At 44.7% G+C, this 27183-nt stretch overlaps 1 protein-coding gene across 1 annotated transcript in view; it reads right to left on the bottom strand.

Moving 5' to 3' along the window:
- The window catches only part of FBXO16 (F-box protein 16), a 38493-nt gene that overhangs the window by 2043 nt on the left and 9267 nt on the right, over window positions 1-27183 (bottom strand). The window contains 7 exon segments of the mRNA XM_055714999.1: window positions 1680-1905; window positions 3699-3702; window positions 6360-6542; window positions 14311-14516; window positions 15418-15582; window positions 16931-17137; window positions 24322-24357. Of these exon segments, the coding sequence (XP_055570974.1) occupies window positions 1680-1905; window positions 3699-3702; window positions 6360-6542; window positions 14311-14516; window positions 15418-15582; window positions 16931-17137; window positions 24322-24357 (1027 nt within the window).

The raw sequence follows: 27183 nt of genomic DNA, 5'->3' as shown, positions 1-27183 counted from the left end.
TTAAAATTTCTTATCATGCAGAAGACAGGACACTGCAGGTCCCTGTGCCATGACCCTCCACCTGTACAGCACTGTTGATAATCAATAATAAATAAGGTGGCCAGTTCTCTGCAGGAGCTCCCCTGACTCCATCCCCCCCCAGCCTCTTTGCCAGCACTAAACCGCACCTCAACAGCCGTTGCAGAGATTAAGAGACCTAACCCCCTTCTTCCCATTCCCCGGATGGCAGCGGTGGGAGCTGAGCACGGCATTCCTGGGAGGCCAGGACACTGCTGCCAGACCAGCGGAATTCCCTCGATTCCAATCCTATGGATTGACTGGAACAACCCAAAACACAGCCAAGGCGCAGAGCCTACGCTTAACTCTTCATGGCTTGGCCCAGTCCAGCGTACAACCTTCCCAAGGCTCTGTCCAGGAGATGTGACTTCAGGATCAGGATAGAAACCTTGTATTGCTCTAAAAATACGAGGGACTGTAACCCTCTCACCTGACTGTGATGCTTTCCTCTCCTGGCTTTTATGGCCAGGATGCATTTACATACTGCTTCCTACATGCAGAAGTCTTCATGTGTTTTCCTTGGGCATCATCTTACCCATTCCAGTGCTTTCCCCTACATATCATCCTTCACCTGGTTTTAGATCCTTTCTTTCACCTCCCACAAAAGGATTTGTGATCATATGTGCACTGTGGATCCTCACGGGGGTTAGCCTAGGGACCTGCTACAAACGCCAGATGCTAGGGAGATCCAAACGGATGCTGGAGGTCTCTACGTGCTCCGTTATGTCCCTTCTAGATGGGGTCACCAATGATTACTGGATAGTCACTGCCCTGTAGGAGCTCCCCTCACTCTACCCCTGTGATCTCTTTGAAAATCCTAACAGTATCACATCAGAAGCCTTTTTCTTCTTTGATCGCTCCACGTTCTTTAGCCATTACCCTTCTTGCACTATAAAAAATCATCAGGGGTCACAGATTGCAACAACCCACTTGTGAACTAATAGGACTTTTACCAAAACCTGCACAAATGTTGTGTGCTTCTGAAAGATACCTTCCCAGCAGGCTGCAGACACTGAGGACCTTCAGGAGATACTGGGCGTATCAAGAGATGAGGTCATCATGAATAGCTGCCCAAGCCAATGCTGGACTGAAATGGCATGAAATTGGTTTTGACGGTGTCAGTCTGCCTCCTTATTTTTGGAAGACATTCACAGATCAGCTGTTTTCTCAGCTGTTGTCTCCCTGGAGTTGATGGCTTTGCCCTGTAAATTGCTGAATGCTCTGATTCCAACCCAACTGTACCAGCTCCTCCTGGTATCTATCCAGGACTTGGCAGAGTCTGTGGACCTCGGACTGAGCCCGCTGTCACTTCTGATCTAAGATGTCATGCTCTGCTGTTGAGTATTAGTGAGTTAAACCCATGTGAAGCCCGTGCCAGCATTCGATAGCAAGATGACAGTCGTGACAGACAGGTGGATCTAGCAAGTGCTAGATGTGACGTCTTTGGCCATATGTTCTTTTTTGATGCAGCAAATCACTGTCATCTGGATTCCCACCATCCAGAAGCCTCCTCTGCTTACAGAAATATTACTGCCAGCACCATCCCCTTCCCTCTGTGCACTTAATTTAGATATTGGCAATCTCTACAATAGCCTCCGCAGGGGACAGGGAAGCATACTAACATGGAGACCTGGTGTTCGTCCCTGGGAAGTCTTTCTTTCCTCTTTCATGAGGCTTTGGCACTGGAGCTCGGACAGGTGCGGGTCGTATCCCAGCATTCCACTGGGAGCTCTGGGCCAGCATCTTTGCTGCTGCTTTGGAGGGCAGGTTCCCGGTTGACTGGTGAGTGGCCCAGCTGGGACGAACTGGTGGTTTTGGAAGAGACTCAAGATCTGCAGAAAGTGATAGCTAGGAAGAGAAGGCAGTAAGTGTCATCCCAACAGCTTCAGAGGAACTGAGAATGTTGGAGTCCATTGAGAACTTCTATAAATTCTATACATTCTATATATATTGCACAAATTATATTCCTAAATTATGTTCCTGAATGATACAAGCATATCAGCATTATTTGCAGTGACCCGTGCTCTGGGGTAAGTTTACCTTAAGGACAAAAGGACACGGTTAGAAACTGATGCTAGTAAAGCCAAACCCACATTAATTGATTCTCCACATGAATTCATATGTTAATGCACAAATTCTCCGCCATGCATATGGCTGTGACTGATCCCAGTCTTGCTTGCTGTTTGAAGTCACATAGTGTAAAGCATGAAGTTTATTTTAAATTACTGTTCAATGAACATTTTACTAAATAGTATAAAATTAAGGGGAAAAAAATAAACTTAGCAACACAGTGATTGTTTACTACTTGAGAAAGATCCCAAATATTCAAAAAGTGCAGGTTCTGCAGACAAAAGCCTTGGGTTTTTTTTGACTGATACAAATGATTTGTAGAATAGTGAAGAAACATTTACAAACCCAAACATTTACATAGCAACTCATTAAAAAGCAATGTGGGCTAGTAGTCTTACGTGAAACTCGTATCCATAGTAAAATGGTTGTGCAGAAAAGCCAATGCTGTTCTGTAATTCCTGCCTGCCTGTTTCCCCTTTCCATTATTTGATTTGGCAGCAGTGGCAGATAGATGGTGCTTTGTGCCTAATTGTCTAGTGACGAATAAGCTATCCAGCAACTGCTGAGTATCAACCTAAAGAATATCCAGTGATTACACAACTGCCCAAAGTGGTCCAGGTTCTTAGCAGTGCTTGACCTGTGGCAGAGATGGTGTGATAAAAGCAGCTGCAGGTTTTTTTTGTCCTAGCAAGAAAAGCACTTACCACAGAAGTGGCAGTAGATGCAGCACCAGATCTGACTAGTCCTTGTTTTTCAGCTCTTGCATTGTCAGTGGTTTGGTTTTAGAGCTCACAGGGACAGATAGGCTTAGACTATTAAAGCTAGGCTACACTTTTAAAATTAGGTGACATATGTAAACTGAGTTTGAATATGGAAACACTATACTGAGTTATTTTCACTCTTAGGAATAGTCCCATGAAGTTCAGCAGGGTTTCTTGTGTGGATAAATAAAATTCAAAATAAGGTGGGCAGAATATAAATATACACCGGACAGGACAGGACCACGTCTCAGATCTTCATGTTTACTACACTGACGCAGTGCATAAATGTGATTCATACTCAAAACATCAATTCCTTGTCAATATGTCATAGGAAAACTTATTCCTGACTTCAAATGCTGCAATCTTATTACCTTAGGATATAGGCAGTGAGGCAAGAATGACTGATCCTGTCAAAAAGATGTTATTTAGTAAGTACTAAAAATAAGTCAGTAATTCAGGAACAGCTGTGAGGGTGGAGCAGTCTCTCGAATAGAAACAAGCAGACAGCCTGAAAGGCAAAACCATCCCCTAATTGCTGACATTGCAGTAATTTGCAAAGCTGTCAAAAACATCCATCAAATGTTACCTTCCTAATAAAGTATCTGGGAATTTTGACATTTGGCCATGAAGCTGCTGCCTATTTTGCTGAGAAGCTGCAGAAGACTCCTCAGTGGAAGTCCTCAAGGGCCTGTGTAAAGGACACTGATGTGGCAGCAGTGACGCCTGCGAAGGGACCTGTAGGGCCAGAGCACAAAAATCACAGCAGGGCAACACAGTTCCACGTCAGAGCCAAGAGGAGGCCCGGCACACAGATCTGGTTTCCATGTCCAGCCCAGTAAAAGTTCCGAGAAGTCACCAAACCCGTTGCATTCTTCACTTTTCTTTATATAATACTGGGATAGTAGGCTGCTGAAGGCAATGTGAGCAACAAGGTGGTATAGACAAGCCGTAAAGCCTTGATCCAGCAAAGTGCTTAAAAAGATGGTTAACACTGAAACTATACATATCCTTAGAGTATGGTGTTTCCCTGGCTAAAGACAGAGCAGGTATTCCCTCCCCACTGTAGAGACATGGGGGTTATATGTGTGTTCATAAGAAAGAACATGGCCCTTCATCCAGAGACCTAATTAACTTAATTTATTGTAATTTACTATTTATTGTAATTTAGCTAGTTTACTTTCATTTATTCTAAATTAAGTGTGAGCCTGGTCACATTTTATGCTACTGTTTCCATGATTACTAATAAACTCCAAAACCTCACAAGTTTACTAGGAGGAGAACTGATTCACCACATGCAAACCTGGAGCCAGTGGATGTAATTCCAGGACTCAGGTCATCACCCTAATTATGTGTTTATTGCATTTTGGTGTGCTGTTGTTCAGCCTCTTGAGCTTGGAGCTCCACATAATAGCCCTTTTCACATCTTCATCATTGGCTGTAATATACTTTATTCGCACCTACTTTCTGCACCAGGATTATTGATATATTTAAGAGCTTCATTTTAATTTGACTTGATGTTTGCTTGCTTGGGGCACTTATTCTTTCATCATAGTCTGCTCTTCTTCTAAGGATTTACTAAAAGATTTGAGCATTAAGCCTCTTTATTTGGACTTGATTAAGTAAGAGTCTTTACACAGGTCTTCATTTCAACAAGGTTTCCCAATGCTACCTTAATAATAAATGGCAATTAATTTTGGATTATTCCTAGTGAGTTATATATATTCTTTTTCCATCCATCAGCCTACTGCAACCTAACCTTTATTGTCATGTAGTGTTGCAGTCATTAATGGCCAGTGTAACAGCAGGCTTATACATCAGAAAATAAGAAATACAGCTCTTCTACTGAAATTTGGACAACTTTAAACTCAAGAGAAATACAAGCCTATTTTCAATGTAAAGGCTAGGAAAGAGTGACACAGCAACACAGGCTACCCCTGATTTTTAACACAAATAGAAGCCCGTGCTACCAACATTGCATAGCACAAAGGCATGGAGCTCTGTTCTGGGCTGATGTCACCAAGGTGCCACCCCATGAGTTTCAGAACACCCTGGGTTAGGCTGTCCTAAATGCCTAGGAGGGACCAAGGGAGGACAGTGAACCTGTCAGGCCTTGGCAGCAGGCAGTGGCTTTAAGACTCTCCCCAGGGCTTTTTGTGGGGTGAGGGTTCAGGACCCACTAACTCTGCGTGCTTCTCCAGACACCCGTCTGCGAGCATTTTGTATCAGCTGAATGCTTTCTGGTGACTATCTGCTGCAGGGATGATAATGTTCCTTTTAAACCGTGAGCAACCAACAGAAGGTGGCACACACATATGCACTGTCCAACCCTGTACTGCTGCAATTTGTAGCAAAAACTCACACTGATGGTGTGCAGAAGGGTTTGGGCTTCATGGTGGGAGTCAGACCAGGTGCTTGTGCCTTCCTGACTGGGGGTTGCAGTTAAGTAACTTTGAAGAACACATAACTTTCCTAAAATCTGCGGAAAGAAAATCAAATTCATGACTTTTTACCCTGAAATAAGATTCTTTCACTTCTGGACTGACAACAAAAGAACTTTAAATTTGAAATGGGAAGCTGTGGTGGAAAGAAAGGGCACTCTGATCTAAGGGTGACAGAGGAAGCCATTGGAGAATGGAAATTGTAAGACACAGGCTGAATTATTTTTTTAATTATATTTTTCGTTCTTTAACACTGAATCTGTTTCCTTGCTCATACAGACAGGCTGTATTTGGGTCAGGAGCATGCCTCCCAATCTCAGGAGACAATGCCTCTCTTTTATGTAAACCTTCCTTAGCTCAACTCACATGCGTTCCTTGGCTTTTGTCACTTAGGAAGCATGCTTCCATGTCTGCAACCCAACCCCTTCCCCCCCCCCCCCCCCCCCGGCCCCGATACACTTGTGAGCATGTCCTCCTGGCAGTTATTTGTGGCTGTATCTACAAAAGCTTAGACCCACGATGCTTTCTGGAAGCCTGACTTCCCTAGACTCCTTTCATGTGAAGATGCCCTATTTTACCAGCAACGAGCACAATGAATCCTCAGTATTAAGACCTTGGGGCTGCTTGCTCAGGCTCAGCGCAATGAACAGAGAATAAACTAACATCAAACTGCAATGATCAAAAGTTGCGAGAGCAGAAGAGAAGCTTTGGGAAGAGATGCAAGTGTCGTAAGAGAATTGATCCGGCACTTTGTAAAGCATGGAAACAGACTGTCGGGATGCCATGCAGGAAGCAAAGCGAGGGAGGAGCAGATAACAAGGTCACTGTCTACACACAGACAGCTTCTGTCCTGTTCCCACAGAAGGCAGAGGGACTGTATCTAGCCTGCAATGAGAGATTGCCCCAGGGCAGCCAGACATGGGGTGCTTTGTGTCCTACTTCTGCCCAGGTATCTCCCTCAGGGACAGGCAGATGTGCCTGGCAGCCTACCTACAGCAGGAGCAAAGCCTCACAGGTACCTCAGCTAAGTAACAGCTCTCAGCTAAAATGCTCTTGGGTAGACCTGACACTGCGCCCTGGCTGATGTAATGACAAGCCGGTGATACTTGCCAGTGATTTTGCCTTCTGGAGCTTATTAGATCCACGGCCCGCTCTCTTTTTTTTCTCAGCTGCCTGCCAGCTAAGGTCTGGGGTCTCCCCTCCTCCTTTCTTTCTCCTGCAGAGTAGAACAGAATAGTATTAACAAGTGCTATGGAGTTGCTTCCCTGGGGCTGAGAAAAAGAAAATCCCTTACGGTATTACCACCCAAAAATACATGGTTTAAGGTAACACATTTTATCTTGCACCTGAGTCAGACCAAGAGTGCACAGATACCATGGCTCAGAGGTGGGTGATAACTTGCTATTTTTAAAGTTATGGTAACTTTATAGCACTCAAATACATGCCCTTAGCTTGAGACTTACTGATTTAAGCTAAATCCACTAACATGTTACATCAGCTTAGGGGAATTCACAGAAAGGCAACTTTAGCTACATCAGTTTGAGAGTTTTCAGTGATGCCTGTAACATACATAAGGCTAAAGGACTGTCCCTCCAACAAGTTATTTATTCACTGTTTTTATAGCCAGATACTTCTTGTATATGTATATACATAAATTCATAAATTTATATGTGGCTTTTCTTAAAGTCAATACAATAACTGGCAGAACAGGAATATTCCAGAGCGTGAAAATTAAGTGAAGTACACTGGAATGTGTCCAGTTGCCACATTTTTCCAATATCAGTAGTAAAAACCATACTATGAGGAAGGTTTTTTAAGAACTCAGGTAGATTCATAAACACACATGCTCTGAAGGCGTTCATTCCCCATCCACGTTCAAACTCTTCAATACAGAATTAATTAATTTAAAGCAGCAACTCTGTTGTGCTCTCTGAGTGCATCTCCCAGCTCCATCACCAGCATCTCTGGATTCCTGGAAGGCACGCTAAAAAGCACAGTATGAATACAAAATCATGAACAAAAAGGGGGGAAACAGACTCTAAAAAGCAACTTTTATCCTATAAAGAAACAGAGCCACACCACATAACACACACATCCTCCAAAGCAACACCAGCACAGATCTGGTATTTACTCATCCCAGAGCAGCTGCAGCTCAAAAACCATAAAGACAAATCAGACATTATTTCAAATAGCAAATTGAGGAAAACTGCAATGTGTTTATAAACACTTATAAAAAACTTCACTAACCATCAAGAGAGAAAATTCAATCAAAAATATTATTATGGGGAATGAACTGGTCATCTTGGTGGACTTGACAGTGTCAAGTTTATGGTTGGATTCCATGATTTTAAAGGTCTTCTCCAGCCTAAATGATGCTATGATTCTATGATCTTCAGACAGAATGCAGACCTGGCCTTGTGGTTGTAAATTAAGGTATTAACCTCTACTGCTGTGTGCTAGTGTCCATGCTCCTGGTGTCACAGCATCGCCCTGCAGCGGGTCACCACCATGATCTCACTTCAAGGTTAGGAAAACATAAGCAGTGAGGATGAGTTTCTCAAGGCTGCAAAGGAAAAGGGCATCAGAGCTGGGAGGAGGACAGCAGGTCTCTCACCCCCGGTGCTGAACTCGGTGTTTCTCACCCTGCTTTCCTCCCTTAAGGAACATTTTTAATTCCCACAAACCTAACAGGCAGACAATACTGGGCTGACTATTCAGAAACATGAAAAACAAGAGACAAGCGTTAGGATTTGGAAGGACAGCAGAACCCTGTGCCCTTCTCACGCAAGCAAGCCCCTTTTTGTCAGAAACTGGGCCCAGGCTGCTGACAGAACAATTACTGAAAGTAATTATTTTCTCGTTGGGTAAACACTCCAGCACAATATGCAACTGTTTTTAGAGCCAGCCTATGTCCATAAATTATCTAACTGAATTAGCGCTGGCTTCCAGAAGCTCAAACTGGTTGCAGGGGGGAAGGAGCTTGCCTTTTGGCTGAGCTGTTGTGATGAGAAGTAGCAAGGCTCCTTCTTGAGGCACAAGGACACAATTTTGGCAGGGGTCCAGCACTAGGCTAGAATTGGAATTCATTATTCATGATAAAGTGGGAGGCAAATCTTTTGATTTATTGGCAACAAGCAGCGCAAACACCAGATGCCTTCCAGCAGAACCGCACATGTATGGACCGAAAGAGCGAGCCCTCCTGGTTCTTTTAGGCAGACTCTGGTCCCAGAGAAAATTTGCTAACTTGGTTCCACGCTTTAGATAAGAATCTTCCACTTCACCTCTGCAATATTGCTTTGTGCCCAGAGACAAATCCATCCTTGCTTGTCTCTGTTTGTATGTCAACAAAAAGGTACCTGGACAATTCAGGCAGAAAATAAACCAGACCTACCAGAAATCATCCTGATGATAAATTGCACATATACATGCAGCAACAGCAAAAGTCACAGCTATAATTCTACTGAGGGATTTTGATAACCCCTTCCAGGCAATTTGTAATTCAACCCCTGTCTGTATCTCATCTCTATTGTCTCACCACTCCCTTGACTATGCATCTGATCATTGCTCTTCTTAATTTCACTGCTCAGTGACTGTGAAGCTTTTCCCACACTATCCCATCTAAGCCAAATAACCTCTCAGTGAACACATTCAGGGATCTCCGTCCCATCTCCTTCATGCTGCAGTGATGTTTGTCACTGAGGCTCCTGGGTGCCATTCAGGTTTTATAGTACAAGCTCATGCCTTTCTGAGCAAGCAGCAAAAAAAATCCATCAGGAAAAAAACCCAAACAAACAAAAAAAAAAAGCAGCCAAGCCTCCATTATCATCCAGATTGCAAATTAACACCGGTCTGCCATTTTTGGGGGACTACCAGCTGTGGCACAGTGTTATGATTCTTCTCCCCAGTGATGTGAAGCACCAGCACTGTCCAGGCCAAACCCTGGTCCATTTGCTCTACATAAATCTATTAGTTTTTCAAAGGTAAATACCCAATTATAGTCTTATAGCCTGAAGTATATGTTTTGTCCTCTTTTAGGACTCCCTTTGTCTCTGCCTCCCTGCATAAGTGAGAATTGACTACAGCTTGTTACACATCCCATGTTTCATTTTTTTTTTAGCTAAGCAAGGGTAAGTTCTCTGTCATGAATTCACAGTGGTGTAGTTCTGATACTGCTGTGGAACAGAGCATGTAGCTAATGACTCTTCTCAAAAGGCCAACAAAGAAAGAGATGAGAACTCTGCCATTTAAATGACAACATTTCAGCTGCAGTGTGGACACCCTGTTATGATGAACAGGAGAGTTCTCGTCTCTTTTTGGACCAGAAAGCAAGTGTAGAGTGAGGGCCAGCTCAGAGATGTTAACCCAGTCCAGAGCTAGGAAAAACTTTATTTTTTCAGCACCTCATAAATTTTGCAAAATTTAACCTGACATTAGGCAGGTTAACTTTGATTCAAAGAAGGAGCCAGTGACTAGTCTCACACATTGCTTTGATGATGGCGTCAGGTATTCCTTTGATGTAATCTTGTTTATTCACAAAACATTTTCTACAAGTCCAGTTTTCCTCAGCACAGCAGAACTCAAATGGAAAGAATGGTTTGTTGGCTCACCACTTTCTGGTCAACCTGCTGGTCTACAAGTGCTCTCTCCAGTCCTTCTCTCTCAGCCATCACTTCGGCTTTCTGCTGCTTCTCTGCAAGTTTGCTGCATCTTTTCACGCATGCTTATGACCTCAAGAAAATACTTGTTCCTCTCTATATGCATTCAGACTGCAGCAAAACCAATGTCCTCTTCCAGACTACCTTTGCAAAACCCTGTGTTTTGGGAAATCACTCTTATTGTTTTAGGAATCTCATTTTACATAGATTTCATTGCTTCAACATTAATTTTTCATGAAGAGTGGTTGTTATGCCCTTGAGCTCCAAGAATTCATCTAATCTGAAGAATAACTATACCTAACACAGCCTGGGGGCTCAGAGATTTTTATCTTGGTTCTCTGTTCTACTTTACAGCCCTGTGCACTGGTCAGGCAGGGTCTGCCTGAGCCTGTAGGCTGCAGTGAGGTAGATCATCTTGCACAGCATTCACAGGACACTCCTAACTCAACTTACTAGAGACTCACAGTTGGCAGAGCATGACCTTCATCAGCCACCCAAAACAATGCTTGGCATCACAGAGGGGCACTCTGACAACTTTACCATTGCGCTACCATTGACAGACAACCTACAGCCGCCCAAGCCACCCATTAGCTGCTGCTGCCACCTCCAACAACAGTCTGCGCTTAGGCTGGGAGAGCTGGGGTGGCTCAGCCTGGGGAAGAGAAGGCTCCGGGGAGACCTTAGAGCACCTGCCAGTGACAGACCAACCTGATCTCCCTTCACAACAAGGTGACCCTCAGTGGATGAGGGAAGGCTGTGGATGTCTGCCTGGACCTTAGGAATGCCTTTGACACTGTCTCCCGCAGCATCTCCTGGAGAAACCAGCCGCTCATGGCTGGGACGGGGGTGCTCTACACCGGGTTAAAAGCTGGCTGGGCGGCCGAGCCCAACGAGTGGTGGGGAATGGAGTCACCTCCCGCTGGTGGCCGGTCACACGGGGTGCTCCCCAGGGATCCGTGCTGGGGCCGGTGCTCTTTAACATCAGTGATCTGGACAAGGGGATCGAGCGCAGCCTGTGGGTGATGCCAGGCTGGGGGGAGCGTCGCTCTGCTGGAGGGTCAGCGGGGGGGTCTGGGCAGGCTGGATCGATGAGCCGAGGCCAATTGCGCGAGGGTCACCCCGGGCGGTGCCGGCCCCGCGCTGGGGTCACACCAGCCCCAGGCAGCTGCGGGCCGGGGCCGGGGGCTGGGAACTGCCCGGCGGGAAAGGGCCGGGGGGGCTGGGCGGCAGCGGCTGGGCATGAGCCGGCAGCGAGCCCAGGTGGCCGAGGCCAGCGGCACCCTGGCTGGTGTCAGCGATGGCGTGGCCAGCAGGGCCGGGGCAGGGACCGTCCCCCTGCGCTGGGCACCGGTGCGGCCGCCCCTCGAGCCCTGGGGTCCGTTCTGGCCCCTCACTCCCAGACAGAGCTTGGGGGGCCGGAGCGTGTCCAGAGCCGGGCAGGGGGCTGGGGCAGGCGCTGGGGCACCAGTCTGATGGGGGGGCTGGGGGGTCAGCCCGGAGAGGAGGGGGGTCAGAAGAGATCTCACTCTTTACAGCTACCTGGAAGGAGGCTGCAGTGTGGTGGCATTTGGTCTCTTTTCCCAGATAACAACCAACAGGACAAGAGGAAACAATCTCAGGTTGCACCAGGGCAGGTTTAGGCTGGACATCAAGAAAAATCTCTTCACCGAAAGGGTGTCCAGCACTGGCACAGGCTGCCCAGGAAGGTGTTTGTCACCGTCCCTGGAAGTGTTTGAAAAACATTTTATGTTTTAAAAAACATTTAAAACATTAAAAAACATTTAGAAAATGCATAGATGTGTTGCTTAGGGACATGGATTAGTGGTAGATTTGGCAACGGTTGAAGCTGATGATCTTAAGAGGTCCTTTCCAACCAAAATGATTCTATGATTCTATGATCCTATGATAGGACTTGGGGGAATGGCTTCAAACGAAAGAAGTTAGATTTAGATTAGATGCTAGAAATAAATTCTTCCCTGTGAGGGCAGCGAGGCGCTGGCCCAGGCTGCCCAGAGCAGCTGTGGGTGCCCCATCCCTGGCAGTGCTCAAGGCCAGGCTGGACGGGGCTGGGGGCAGCCTGGGCTGGGGGCAGGGGTCCCTGCCTGTGGCAGGGGGGTGGGAACTGGATGGTCTTTAAGGTCCCTTCCAACGTAAACCGTCCTATGATATGATTCTATGAACAGTCCAGCATGAAAGCTGGAGTCTGACTGCTCCTGCTGCAGATAGGGAGCCAGGTGAAGTGCTGAAGACCCGATCCTTGGGCAGCTGCCTAGAGGCAAAGGATGGAGGACGCAATACAGAGCCTTAGCGGGACGACTTCTGGGAAGTGGCTGCAGAGGTGATTCTGTCGGCAATGAATCCACAGAAAAGAAGCACCAGAACATCATTATGTGAGTGGGAAGCTGGGTCAGCACCTGAAACGGCGCACCTGTGTTGCTAAATAATCATTATAGATGAGACTACACACTAGCAATTACTTTCAGCTTAAGTGATATTAAAGGGAGATCTTTGATAAACAAGCAAATCTCACTGAATTAATTTCTCTTGCAATAATCCTCTATAATTACGGATAAATGCCAGATTTGCTAGAACACTCAGCATTAAAATATTCTCCATTGCACAAATGGAGAGAGGCTCAAATCTCACTTTGGAGAAGAAAACAGTCAGTGTGCTTACTGTATTAGTGTGCATTTGTTTCTGGTTGTCAGCTGCATCTACAGCTCAGTGCTGGAACAAGCAACTTTTAAACTTTTCCAGCAAGGCTTGTCCCACTTTTGACACTGAGTCACGAACAGCACAAGGGAACTATAAACCTCACAGCAACATTTGGAAGCGGCTATATAGAAACATTTAGCACAATTGAAAAATAGCATCTGGACATCCATTTGCAACAAGAGGCATTTTGTCAAAATACTTCATTAAAAGCCTCAAAGAACTCTACCCAAAATGGTGCTAGGGTTTGGAAACATACCAAAGAAAGAGGGTGAGGTGGAAACTGGAAAGCTCTTTGAAGTAGTGCGGTATCCTAGGACTAGGGGACGCGGATTAAAAAATGATTCATAAAAGGCTTTTGCTCAGACACTGGGAACTTTGTGGAACACCCCAGAGGAGTGGTGGGTCCTGCAAAGTTAATCACATTGAGAAAGAGTCTACGTGAGTGCACGACTGCTTAGCCAAATAATCACTCTGCTGGGGTAATTCATGGGTTGATTGTTCCTGTGCACAGGGCTAATCTCAGCTCTATCAGTTATTTACTTAAAGTACAGTCTGGATCCTTTCATTGTGGCTCAATTGGTTCCCAAGGTTTTTGTTGGCACAGTGCAGAGGAATCTCCTCCTCTCTGCGTGTTCGGTTGGGTGAGAGTCTGTGCTGTCCTTTTCACTGGGACTCATACAGGAACCAGGCAACGGTCAAGCTAATCCATTTACCTGTTCACCAGCCGCAAATTAATGACAGTACTGCCAAGTTGCACAAGTTACTGCACATCAGCTGAACTGAGGAAACTGCTGTGAGCCCCTGAAGGACAAGAGGTGGTATTAACAGAGACTCAAACGAGAAATGAGCCAAACACTGCAAGCAGGTGATTACCGCAGCCTCCTTGCAATTGCTCCTACTGGTGCTTGTTAATGCACAGAAATTTGACCACAGATCTAAGATTCTGAAAATATCTTATGCCAGATGTGTCAAAGGAAAACAAAAGACAGGCCCAACACATGTCTATGTGCAAAACTATGCTTCGGGATGGAAATGTCTTTCTCTTGACAGCTGCTGACCGCACAATCCTGGGGGCCCAAGAACTGATGGATCTAGGCAGATACAAATACTATTCACTACTTAAATGTTCCATAGTACATACATACTCTTACACCTGCACACCCATTCAATCACCTAAATCTCTTTTGAATCAGATCCTTGAAGTGATAGAATTGTATTTCATCACAATTAATTCATTCTTCCTCTTCTGCACAAAATATGCAATGCCTCTCAACCTTGCAGCTTCATTTAAAAACTCTTGAACAAACTCTTGTCCTGATTCCTCCCATTACAGCTGTGTAACGTCCCCAGGAGTTATAGCCTATTTTATAGGCAGCCACTAACAAGCTGTGCCCATGCTCTGTGCTGAAAGGACACAAAGTAGTGCAGCTGCAACTACAACAGGACCAAGATCAAGCCAAAAAAAGCCAAAAGAGCAGCAACGTGGGTTTGCAACCAGCTTGCTGAACTATAAGGCTTCCAGGAAGCCTGGAGCACAGTCAGAGTGAGCTTGTAAAGGACACAGATGCCCTATGTTGCAGAAAAAGCAAAAGGGAAGAGAGATCAAGCTCTTACGCCTGCCTAGCCTGCTCGATGGGATGGTAGTTGTCGAGGTAGTTGAATCGGATGGTGTCCGTAGGATGCTTGTCTGATGAACGCCACGGTGGGAGCTCTTTTTTCTCCTTGTTTATCTTCCTTCCTGGCACAGAAAGTTTTGCCTCTGGGATGTTGCTTCTTACCGGTTGCACATCAATAACTACAAACTCATCCTTTGAAGGAGTCTAGTAAAAGACATTAGAAGAAGAAAATAAGTTTTAGCCTATAATGAAAAGGAGATCTATTTTGCCTAACTTTAGACTTCTAAGAATTGGGTATTAATTCAAAAGTAGTCTCTCCAGGTTCTGTTATGGTCAGTGGACAGAAATAGGTACCCTGACAGTGCATACCATCACCCATGTCCCATAATCTGTGTTGAGATGAACTGAGCTGCTTTTGACGTGAATTGGCTTCTCTCTATTGACTACAGACAATCTACAGGGGAGTTTGGTTAAAATTAAGAGAGCTGAGTTTTGAATTCAGGGCAGAAGAATCCCACCCTCGCAGCCCTGCAAACCAGGCATGACATCAATGAATGCCAGGAGAAAGTGGTGGCTACTGAGTAATGCTCCACCGCCCCAAAATGGCCCTGCCACCTTTGAAGAAGAAAGAAAGAGACAACACTAAGGACTGTAACAGGCATAATGGGTATTTTTTTCCTTTCCACTAGGTAAATTCCAACTCTGAAATGTCAGCAGGGGTGATGCTGGGTACCCCACCTCTGCTTATCAGACTAAGGCAAGCTGTCATATGCTCTATAACCTGGGGAAGAGAGGGGAACAGCCTTGAGTTCTGGAGAGGGAACTCTAAAGATCTGCTTCAGAACACCCAGAAAGGATAGCAGCATGAGACCTTGGGGACTGCTTCTCCTAACCAGTGAGATTTTCACTTCTCCCCTACCAGGGATGGATGATGGGAAAGTAAAACACATGGTAACACATGAGTTTAGATTCTACTTTAAAATAATGTGTCGTCCATTTTACTAGTGGGAGATTACAGAAAGATAAAGAGCCAAAGGGGTTACGAACCCAACCAGCCCAGTTTTCCCAGTGGACCCAGACATCTCTAGAGGTGGTAGGTATGTACCTTTGGTCTCGTGACATGCAGCTCTTTTACCATCTCAATGTAATGTTTCTTCCAGATTCCTTGCTCAAAGGGGGTTGGAGAGAAGTTGATGTACCAGCCGAAACGCAGGCATTTCAGCATCCAGAGCTGATCCAGTTCAGACAGGTACTTCCAGTACCAGCTCACCTGTGAATGCTCAGTAAGGTGAAAACTTTGGGATCTGAAGCATTCAAGATTGCAGCCAGAGCCTTCTGTGCTGTGGATGCAATTTCCTTATGTCCTTAAAGTAGTATAATTCTTTAGCACTGTTTATGCTCCATTTAAACCTTTAATTAAACCATTTAAACCCTTCAAGGTCTTCATGACATGCTCAGTGCTGAAGTGTTAGCTGATCTCCACCCCAGCACAAGGTGAAACAGTCCAAAAATCATGGGCCAAGAGGGAAGGTTTCAGCTTGTTTGGGGCAACTTCCTGCACTTTTAGTCAATACACAAACAGTAGTTGGAATAAAGCCTGTTTCCACCGAGAAAACAGCATCAATAAACTCAAGTCTGACAAACCCATTCTGAATGTTTTCTCCCTGTTCATGCTCTGCTGTTACACTCCATCACACAGTCACCTTGTGTACAATGTTTGTTCCAGCTTAAGGACAAAGATCATCTATTGGCACTGCCATACTTACAATAGCAGCTGTCCAACGACATGACACAAGTAGCACTGTAAAGACCTTTCTTTCTGAGGAAGTAATTTCCTAACCTGTCTTCTCCCTGCCTGTGAATGAATAGTGTGAGTTGCATCCACATAAAACATGAAATGTTGGAGAAAGATACTAAAGCAAGCTTTAAACAAGCTTAGGTTTTGATATATTTGTAGTATTATATAAAGTACTATGTTAGGGCAGTAATAATGTCAACAGTATCTGAACTTATTCATTCAGAACCACTTTGGGCATCACCTCACAGCACTTTATCTCATGCAAACATATTTCTGGAGTCTTAGCAACTGTGCTCAAAAGCACATCTGTAAATTCTCTGCTTCTCCACATCCAACACTTTACCCTCAAGCATTTTAAAGGATCTGTTTTTCTTAAAGCATTGTGAGCAGTTCTTTGCAACTAGCACAAGTCAATACTTTTCAAAGCAATTAATGATTCTGCACGCAGTGTAGGGCACTTCAAAAGAATGTGATTTTCAGAAAGTTCCAGACTTCTTTCCTGGGAAGAACTGGTCTTGTAAAGTGCCCAATTTTAAATGCCTTAGAGCTGAGCATCTAAAATTACTCTCCACTTTTGCAATTCTTGGCCAATCTGGCTTTATTTAGGATTTGTGGAAGTGTTGCATTTGGTTTCATACAAGCGTCACTAAGCATTTGGCACCAGGCTGCCAAGTCAGAAGACATCCTTGCATTATGAAGAACAGCACTGGTTATGTCTTTGCTGAAAACCAGTGCTGATTTGTTTTTTGTTTGTTTCTTTGTTTGTTTTAACTAGCTTGACCTGGCTTTCTGAACATTAGGTATGTGTTGGCTTTTTTACCTGTGCACATCGACAGAGGCTCCGTGGGTCCAGGAAAGAAAAGATGTACAAAGACAGGACTCTAGGCAGCCTTGTGGTAAAATCTAGAGCCTCGGTGGGGACTCGATCCTGTAGCTGCTGGGAACAGAATTTCTGCTGTGACAGGGAGCAGCGTTCCAACAGGTCCACGAGGATCCTCCGCCTCTGACCATCTGTCCACTTGTCAAACTGAAAAAAGGAGTTTCAGGTTCTGAGAAACCAGAGAATCCGCTTCTTAAAATAAAGCACATATTTAAGGCAAGGGAAAGTGCATAAGCAGCAGCTTCTGGTGACTCATTCAAGAGCAAAGCACGTAGGAACTGGGAACAAATGGAGAGGTTACATTAAAAGAAACTCTGAAGCCATGTAACATATCATTTATAATCCTCAAAGGATCCAGGACAGCCGAGTCCAGGACACACTCATGCTCACAAGACTCTTTGCTCCTGGGACGAGCTCTGAGACTTGGATTCACTCATGGAAAGGAGGAGACTCAGATGTGTGTTTGCAGGATCAGGTCGCAAATTGCCATGAGTGCACTGGTGATATTGGAGTGCCTCACCATTTGTAAAGTATTTATTCTCACAATCCCACTGCATGGGAGAGAAATCCCCACTACTGAGAAGTGGGGCAAAGAGAAACTAAATCAGCTGCCCATGTCTCACAAGGAAAATCTGCAGCACAGGTCCGGCAGCACAGTAACTAAGATTTTTCACAGCATTTCTGTGCTTATGACACATATCTAAAGAGGAAGATTAAAACGTTGTGGGAAGAAATGAGCACTTAGGTAACCACACAAGCATGTATCGCTTTGCTCTGATGGCAACAATGCTGGATTGAGCGGAGTGGGGCAGAGCTGTGTAAACAGGGTGGGAGCAACTGTGGCGGTAGCTGGTGTTTAACTGGTGTTGATACCAGAGGATGGAAAGGGCCCTGTCAGCAGGAACCTCCAGGGAGGAGACTGACCTCATCACCACAATCTGTGCAATCTGCCTCAAAACCTGTAAGAGCAGTCCTGGCTTGGAGGGCAGCGCGGAGTGCCAGAAGGGAGGCAATGTCAAAGGACCACGGCGCTGCAGACAGGATCAGCCAGAATCCCCGCTGGGAACTGCAGGCTGCAGAGCGTCAGGGTTAAAGATGGCTTTCTGGAGGTGAAACGGATTTCAGAGAAGTCCCACTTCATCCTCCGTCCTAGCACAGCAAGAGCAGCCTCGACCCAAACTCACCTTCCTTTCAAAGGGGAAACAACTGTTTGGGGAATCCCCCTGTTTGGGGAATGCTGCTTTTCCCCATTTGTTTCTTTCTCATGCCTTGGCCATCCCCAAAACACACACCCTGCTTTCACAGGACTGTTTCCTGAAGCCAGCTTTCCACAGCTGACAACTTTCTCTCGATAGGTCAAATCACAGCGCATTAATTTATGCATTTAAACTCAGGGGCACGTAAAGTCCTTAGTTAAATTTACCTCCAAAAATTAACAGTAACAAGAAAACCCACGCAATTCTTCCAAGATTTTTTTTTTAATATTGTGGGTAAATGGTTTAATGTCCAATGTCCCTTCCTTTCCCTTTCAGAATAAAACAGACAAGAAATTCAGGTTGGTTTTTTTTCCTCTGCTGCCCACCCCCAAAATCTGCGGACAAGTGGAGGACTGGCAGAATAACAGTTTAAAATGTGCTGTGCAGATGAAAGGTAATTGAGAAGTAATTTCTTTCCAGATCATTCTAAAGAACCCTTTGTTTCTTTCTTATTTTTACTTGGATGTATTTAATTCTAGTACTGAAGAATAAACTCTATGGAGTAAATAGCTCTTCTCCTTGCAAACACCTCTGCAAGACCTTCAAGAAGGTCAGCATGAAGAAAGGGTTGAATTAGCATTCCTGAAATCCCTGAGAGATGAAAAGCTGAATAGAAAAAAGCTCCCAAATGTCCACGCTTTTTCAGATACAGACAGTGAATTAAGGAATTCCCATCCCTTTTCCTCCCATCCCTGTTTTGCATATAACTTTCACCTCTAATGATGTTTAGCAGAGTACTAAGGAAAAACTGAAGCAGGACCTTTGGATTTGGGGCTTAGGAACATGTTCCCCAACGATAAAATCAAACCAGAGGGGGAACAGAGGAGGTCCTGCCTGTCCCCTTCTCACCCTCACCTGTCACACGGTGAAGGGGGAAAGCTGCTGCTGCACACACAGCTTCTTCCCCATTGCATTCAGCAGCAGCCAAGTAGTTAAGCAGGCATAATTTGTCACTTTTCCAGTATTAACAAGCATGTCCCCATCCTACATTTGGCTGCCTTTCTCCACAGTTCCTCCCCTCGCATGTGATTACAGCAACCCAACCAGTTGGACCGGATTCCCCTTTTCCAAGGGCTGCACCTTCTCCATCCCCAGCCAGGCACACTTTTTCCCCTTGCCGTGCCTTTCCCCCAGCCCTGCCGAACAATGTCTCCCCAGGGACTGAATGACATAAGGCTACGCTGGCAATGCAGAGAGCTCAGCCCTCGCTTCTGCGATCAGTTTACAATTAATCCATGAGTGCACACACACAAATAATGCAGCCTGACACTAAGGGGAGAGCCCAGGACCTCAGCACTGAAGCACAGAGGCTCTGCCGCTTAACCTAAAGAGGCCCCTCTCTGCTGTGGGAGGCAGGTTGCTTTACTGACTTGAATCATCCACTGAAATGGGACATAAGCCTCATCTCCAACGCAGCATATCAACATGAGTTCATGGGGTTACAATCACATGCACGCATCCCTGTGCTCTGCAAATGTAGGAACGAATTCACTAGTCAGTGAGGCTCTTCTGCAGAATGGCTTGCAAGTAGATGGAGATGATTTACCTAGGGAGAAGCAATTTTCCCCTCCCTCCTCAGCCATCTTCCCCTGATGCTAATGAAGGGATTTGTTGGAGACCTGGGATCTGGGTGAGAAAAGAAGAGATGAAGCAGACAGGCACCTCGTATCCATAAGATACACTAATCCACCCAAGCAAATCCTGAACATCTCTACTGCCAAGCAGCTCCGCGTCAGCCATCAGCAACTAGCCCCTAGGATCTGTTCAGTTTTGCTTTCACCACTGCAGTTAAACAACTAAACCTGAAATTTTGCAAGAGGAGACTCCTAGGAAGGCTGCTGAGAAAGGCAAGTTGGCAGCCTAGTGACAAGAAGCACCCCTGAGCAGGAGTTGTTGCTCCTGCACCTTGGCACCTAGCAGGGGGGCAACTCTTGTGTAAAGAGGTGTCTACAGGTGGGGTCTGCGGTGACTAGGGATGGGGTTCAGCTGCCCAAACACCAGTGCCCTGTGTTGTGGGGTACCCTGCAAAGCCTAGAGCTGCCACTCCAAGGGTGACATTTGTCTGCAAGTCCTGCATGGTATCTGCCATGACATGAGAGGTAGATAACACGACCAAGAGGTAGACAATGTTTATGTCCCCTCTATCATCCCCTTACACTCCAAAACAAGGTGGCTAGATCCAGACTGTGTACTTGGCATGGTTCCTGGCCCAGGGTAATGTCCAAACTGTGTCTGAACAATGTCTGGAATAGTGCTACTGGCCCAGGTCAAAACCACGCCAGAGAGCGTGCTAACAGTTTTGTAGTGTGGATGAGCAAGTTCTAGCACCTGGGAACATTCAGATGTGCTGTATAAATTACTAGCAGAAGATGTAGCCCACAGGGTGAGCTGAATCACTGTCTGAGCTCCCCTGACTTGTCTACATCTTATTTGGCTGTAACGGAAGCTGAGACGCTCAGATCACCTGGAGACATTGAAACTGAGGTGTCTTCATCTACAAGTTCAACCACAGCTTCACTGTCAACTTATTAACCTGAGTGTCAGCATGACAGCACTGAGCATTAAGGTAGGGCAAAATGCTTTTACGTTTTTTAAATCAACTGGAGGAATTTCTGGCTTGCAGAGCACAGCAGAACAGGAGGCTGAGAGGCAGCACGTCAAGGCAGCTGCCCTGGGTGCAATACAGACTAAAGGCAACTAGAATAAACCAGAAAAATTAACAGAGAGATGCTAACGTTTTCACAGTTTAACTATCAAACTTTCAACAGAAAGACAACAGCACAATTTCTCTTACATGTATCTGGATAGTATTTGGGTAAAGAAGTTGGTGTGAAGGGAATTCATCATAAATGCCTCCAGCAGGACTAAAGCCTGCAAATACTCATGCATGGGAACAGTCATGACATGGAACAAGAAGACAGGCAGTCTGCTGCCACTAGACACCACCACTGCTTTCACTCTCTGCATCAATAATATTTTGCAAAGCTGAGCGTGACCTGAAAGAGCCAAAAAAACTGTAGAGGGTCCCACTGTGCATCTTGGATACTGCAGGTGACAGCATAGCCAGTCCTATGCCCTTTGGGTCTGTCCAGCAGCACAGAAACAGAGACATGAAATCCCTTCAAGTCAGCTAGTTCATTGATTCTCAACCTGTGTTTCATGGACCACAAACAGCCTGGGAGACATCAAAGATGTTCTGTGGCACAACTGGAAAAAAATTAAATTAAAATGCATATACATAGTCCCTGAATGCATGCAAACAAAGTCAGGAAGAATAAAATAAACAGTGAGCATCCAAATTTTAATCTAATCCTTATTTGGCTGTAAAGGAAAACCACCATGGCAAGGCCACACAAGGCAACCTCTTCTGACTTCCCAGAAGGTTGGATGGTCCTTCAGTGTAAAAAGGTTGAGAAACACTGAGCTAGCTCATCACCTGCTGCAAGGCACGATGCGCTCTACACAAACTGTTCCTGAAATGTGTTTGACTAACCTGTTCTCAAAAGACTCCAGGGATGGAACCTAACCCCTAGGCAAGCTATTCTGGCAGTGAACTGTCTGTAGCACTGGCTTTTCCTTGTGCCTAAATTATGTCTCCATCGTTGCAACTCAAGCCCATAATTTCTTGCCCTATTCAACGTGAACGCAGATATCAGATAATTACCTTCCTCTTTTTGGACATCTTTTGTGTGTCATTGGAAGCTGTTATTACATCTTTGCTCCATCTTCCCTACAGTAAAGGGATTGTTTTCGTATTTTCTGGACCTACGACTGTTCTCACATATGACTTGTTCTCAGAAGTATCTCCAGTTGGTCCTCAGCTTTCTCAAAATGCAGGGACCAGAACTGGGGATGGCTCTGCCTTTCAGACAGCTCCTTGGGATATTTCCCTTTATTACAGTTATAAGATACTGTCAGTTTATATTCCGTTTGTGATCCACCATAATTCCCAGCAATTTTTTATGCAGAACTGCTGCACACTTGGGTTTTCTCAGATCTGCAGTTTTTATAAATGCCATTCTTACATGCAGCACTTTTCACTTGCCCTTATCAAACAGCCGATTATTTCATTCTGATTTCTAATCTTCAAAGTTAATGAAATCCCCCCTGAGCCTGGCATCATCTGCAGATGAGTAAGTACTTTCCATTCCATCATCCAGATGCTACAGAAAACGCTTAACAGTTTTGGACTTCCGACAGACTTCAGCCTTCCAGTTTCACAATAAAGCATTTACAGCTACACTGAATATGTGAACCAATGTAAAACCTCCTGCCCAGAGCACTGTGATTTCTTGACACAGTCTCTCTCGAACTCAGAGTGCTCTAGGCTTTGCATACCAGATGTTACAATGTCAGAGGCTTTGAAGGGAGTTAAAAGCAGCTTTTGTGCTTTCTGCACCCTTTTCATTGGCATGATGGATGACAGAAGCACAAGGAGAATTAGGTCTGAAGGAGCACGATGAGAGCTACTGATCTAATGTCATATGAGGGATCAAAAATTTAACCTTTCAGAAGATGATTCAGCACTCTTTTGTGTGTTTGGAGGAAGGCTCTTTCCAGATCTTGGCTCTTTCAGTGGGGGTTCTAATGAAAACATTTTTGCCCTTTTGCCAGTATACGCTCTGGCATTTTGAAACATCCCATCATTTTCAAGAGACAGCTCTGTCAGTTACTAACTATCATGCTAGAAGGTGTTTTTTGAACAATAATCGCTCAATTATTTTGTTTTCTTCGTGTCCATGAAATTCCTAATTATCAAAACGCACGCATGTCATCAAGTTATGGAAAGCTTATTTCCTATAAAGATAAATTAACTTTATGAGCTTAAAATCAAAATACTTATCTGTAAATACCAGTTCATATACAAAATAATTCCATGAGTGACCTATCAGGCATAAAGAATAAGCATCACAGTTCAAATAAAATTACTGTGCAAATACTCTTTACCAAAGGGTGCTGGTAAGGAGCATCATTCCTATATTTCTGTTCCACTTGTGTATCATATGTGACCATGTAACTGGTTCTTTGGTTCCATTTATAAAGGTGTGCACAGGGCTCAGCCATACAGTTACTACACATTAATACATTCAACTGAATTCATTCGTTTATTGCAATGAAGTCCCTGAGTCTCTATTCCTGTTTGCACAGGACACTGAGAAATCACAGCTGCTTTCCCATAATTGCCTGTAAATGGATTTTGCCTTATAAAAGAGAAAGTACAAGGCGATATTGAAGGGTTGAGCTTAGGACTAGGGCAAATTTTGTGCATGCTCTGCCATCAGCTTTCTGAGTAGGTCAGTTAGAGTTGTATTCCTTTCAAGCAACCAGCTGTGAGTCCTTTCATAGGCTATGGAAAGACAGGCATCTCCAGAGGGCTGATCTTTCATCCTACTTTAAGTGAGATTAATTACCCTCTGGAAGTACCACTTTCTCTCTGTTGACTCTTCAAGGAGCCTGTGATGACCAGACTAGCCAGGCTTAAATATTATGTTTCAGACATACACACCCGGCCAAAGAAACCCCATCCTGAATGCCTAATGTGAAGTCATTTGTGGTTGGGGCAGACAAACCCTATCTCATGTCTTTCTGTGCCTCATTTTTCCATCTGCAAAACAGTGTGACAGTACTTCCCTGTCTGATGTGGGAGCTGTGAAGATAACGACAGTAAGAAATTGTGAGGTGCTTAGTGATTACTGTATTAGGTACCATATGTGTGCACTCAGTAGATAACATGTCATTTATTACAGGTTTCAAAGACCTGCTAGCAGGCAGTGGCAATACCTAAATGTCAGCATCTTCTTTGAAGACTTCACAGACTTTTCCCAGGGTTTCTTATCCCATTTCAGGTCATTCTGATGATGGAATATGAATTCCCAAGTTCAGAGCTTACAGAATGTGGGCACTGAGGGAATTTCACCTCTGCTTTCCTCACAAGTAGAGCAGTTGCAGCTCACTTTCACATCAGGAAAATTAACTGCATCTTCAAAACAGGATAGGTTTTACATTCCCATCATAGTAATGTCTTGATCAGTTGAGAAATCTAGTTGTATTTAAATATATATTTTAAAAGTTTACCCATTTTCCAAGCAGGGCTCTTCTTTCTTCAAATACCTATAAAACATACACACACAAATAAAATTTAGTATTTAAAGAGGATCCAATATGTCCTAAGAAAAATACAGCCTGAAAAACAATCTACGAAATATAAACAGAATCACCGAATGGAAGAGTTTGGGAGAAACCTATGGAGATCCTTTAGCCCAAACTCCCTGCTAGGGTCAACTAAAGCAAGTTGCTCAGGGCCACATCTAGATGGATTTTGAATTTCTTCTTGGATGGAGACTCCACAACCTCTGTGGAAACTTGTTACAGTGTGTGATCACCCTCACAGTAAGAACATTTTTTCTGATGTTTAAATGGATTTTCTTGTATTTCAGTTTGTGGCTGTTGCCTCTTGTCTTTTCACTGGATGCCACCAAGAACAGTCTGGCTCTGTCTTCTTTACCCCCTCACATCAGATATCTATACACATTGATAAGGTCCTCCATGAGTCTCCTTCTCTAGGCTGAACAACCTCAGATCTCTCAACCCTTCCCTATACATCACATTCTCCAATTTCTTAAATCATTTTTTGTGGCCCTGCACTGGCTTTGTCCCATTAAGTCTATGTCTTTCTTGTACTGAGGAGCCCATGAATGGACACAGCATTCCAGATCTGTCCTCACCAGTGCTGAGTAGAGGAGAAGCATCATCTTCCTTGACCTGCCACCTACACTCTTCCTATTGTAGCCCAGGATTATGGTGGCTTTCTTTGCTGGCTCATGGGTAACTTGGTATTCACCAGGAACTCCAGGTCATTCTGTCCCAAGCTGCTTTCCAGATAGTCGGTCCATTTCTCCAGCCTGTTGGGGTCTCTCTTAATGACTAGAACAACCTACTTAGGGATGTAGTAGAGTCCCCATTGCTGGAAGTTTTCAAGACACAATGGGACAGGAGGCTAGATAATCTCATCTAGGCTCCCTTTCCCATGAAAGGTTGATGGTCAGATGATCTTTTCAGGTTCTTTCCCATCTGGGCTGTTCTGTCTTTCTATGATTTATGAGAGCACAAATATCTGGTCTATCAACTCCTCCTCCCAGTTCTGTATTGTCTACAAACTTGCTGAGGGTGCCCCATCATCCAAGTTGTTAATACAGATTTTAAATGATCCTGTCCCCAGTGTCAGTCCCTGGCATACTCTACTAATGACCAGCCTCCCGCTGGAATCTATGCAGCTGACCACAATCCTTTGAAGACAGTAAGTCAGTTTTCAATCCACCTCACTCACTATTCGTACTTCATCAGCTTGCCTATGAGGATGTTATGGTAGACAGTATTGAAAGCCTTACTAAAGTCTGAAAATCAACCAGTTTTCCTGCACCTCTCTTCTCTCCAGGACCACATCCCACGTGATTCTTCCACACAGATCCCTGAAGAGGTCAAAGTCCGCCCTCCTGAAGGCCAGGGTTGTGATTCTTCATATCCCCAACCATTTCTTCCTTCTTTGTAAATATGAGGTCCAGCAGAGCATCTTCCCTTGTTGGTTCCTTGATGACCTGTGGCAGGAACTTCTCATCAATGCACTCCTGAAACCTCCTGAATCGCATGTGCTCTGCTGTGTTCCCCTTTCAGCAGATATTGGGGTGGTTAAAGTTCCCCATGAGGACCAAGGCCCGTGTCCAGTTGTCTGAGGAGGGCCTCATCTACTCCTTCCTCATCTTCTTCAGCTCTACAGGCTGGCTCCTGTGGAAGGTTCCTTTCACTGAAGAAGACTCCCTGAAGTTCGGGGGCTATGTGTGCATGACTGAAGGATAGCTCTGCAGACCGACTGCACTGTGCTACCTCTCATCTCCAGCTCCCTTCTTTGCAGCTGCTGCACACATGATGTGCCAACACAGTGCTCTATTCTCTTGGCTATACAGTGATGTGTGGTGTCTCACATGCTTTGTGAGACCAGAAGCTGAGCTTCCCACCTCTTTATTTTAGAAATCTCAGTTCTCCTGAGTTGGAGACATTGGGCACCTGAAGTCTCCTAGAACGGATACAGCATGGGTAGTTATCACACAGCTGTAGTGACGGCTTCAATCTTAATGCAGCAAGATTGTTATGAGTAAGATAGTAAGACCAGTCTTCGTTCCCTGGCCACTTTACAGTGACAACTAACAAGAAGGATGATCAGTATCAAAATACAGCAGAGGATTTATGATGTTGACCTTTATCCATAGGGAGCTAGACCTGAAAGCACTAACACGCGGCTTCCCACTACCACAAAACTGCCTTCTATACGCAGGATTGTGACCTGGGAAGTGAGGAAATGCTGTAAATTATTTTCCCAGAAGACAGATCAAAGAGGAAAAAGCTCAGCTTATAACTGCACATGAAAACAGCTATTAACCACAACTAGGAAACATGCTTGATCATTATAAACTCCAAACATGTTATTGCTATGACAGCCTGCAAAGAAGGTTCCTGCAGAGAAAGACATTATCAATGCTGATGTCTGGTGCAGCAGTTGACAGTGTTAGCTCTGTCTCTCTCAGCAGGAGTGTCACTTGCGAGGGGTGGGAAATGACATTTCTTTTATTTGTATGTTGACAGTTATTATTTGCTTTATTTGCATGTGGGACACTTGGCAAAGTAAAAAAAAAAACCACAACCTTACAAGCTGAACCTGGAAAAGGATTTGCCACAAGCAAGTGATGAATAGTTGAAGATCTAAGTTTTGTGTTGGATAATTCAAGGGAAGCAGGGAACTATTTATATAACTGAAAGCAATGTTAATGGTCTTTGATCAAAGAAAGACACATACTTGCTTTCAGCATTCTTGGAGATACATCTGAGCCAGCTCTGTCAGAAAGTTCTGCCTACTCCAGGCACTTGGAAGCATTAATTAGCAAC

This window comes from Falco cherrug, chromosome 6 (assembly GCF_023634085.1).
Source record: "Falco cherrug isolate bFalChe1 chromosome 6, bFalChe1.pri, whole genome shotgun sequence".
In the NCBI taxonomy this organism is placed as follows: domain Eukaryota; kingdom Metazoa; phylum Chordata; class Aves; order Falconiformes; family Falconidae; genus Falco; species Falco cherrug.
This window is presented reverse-complemented; position numbering and strand designations above follow the sequence as displayed.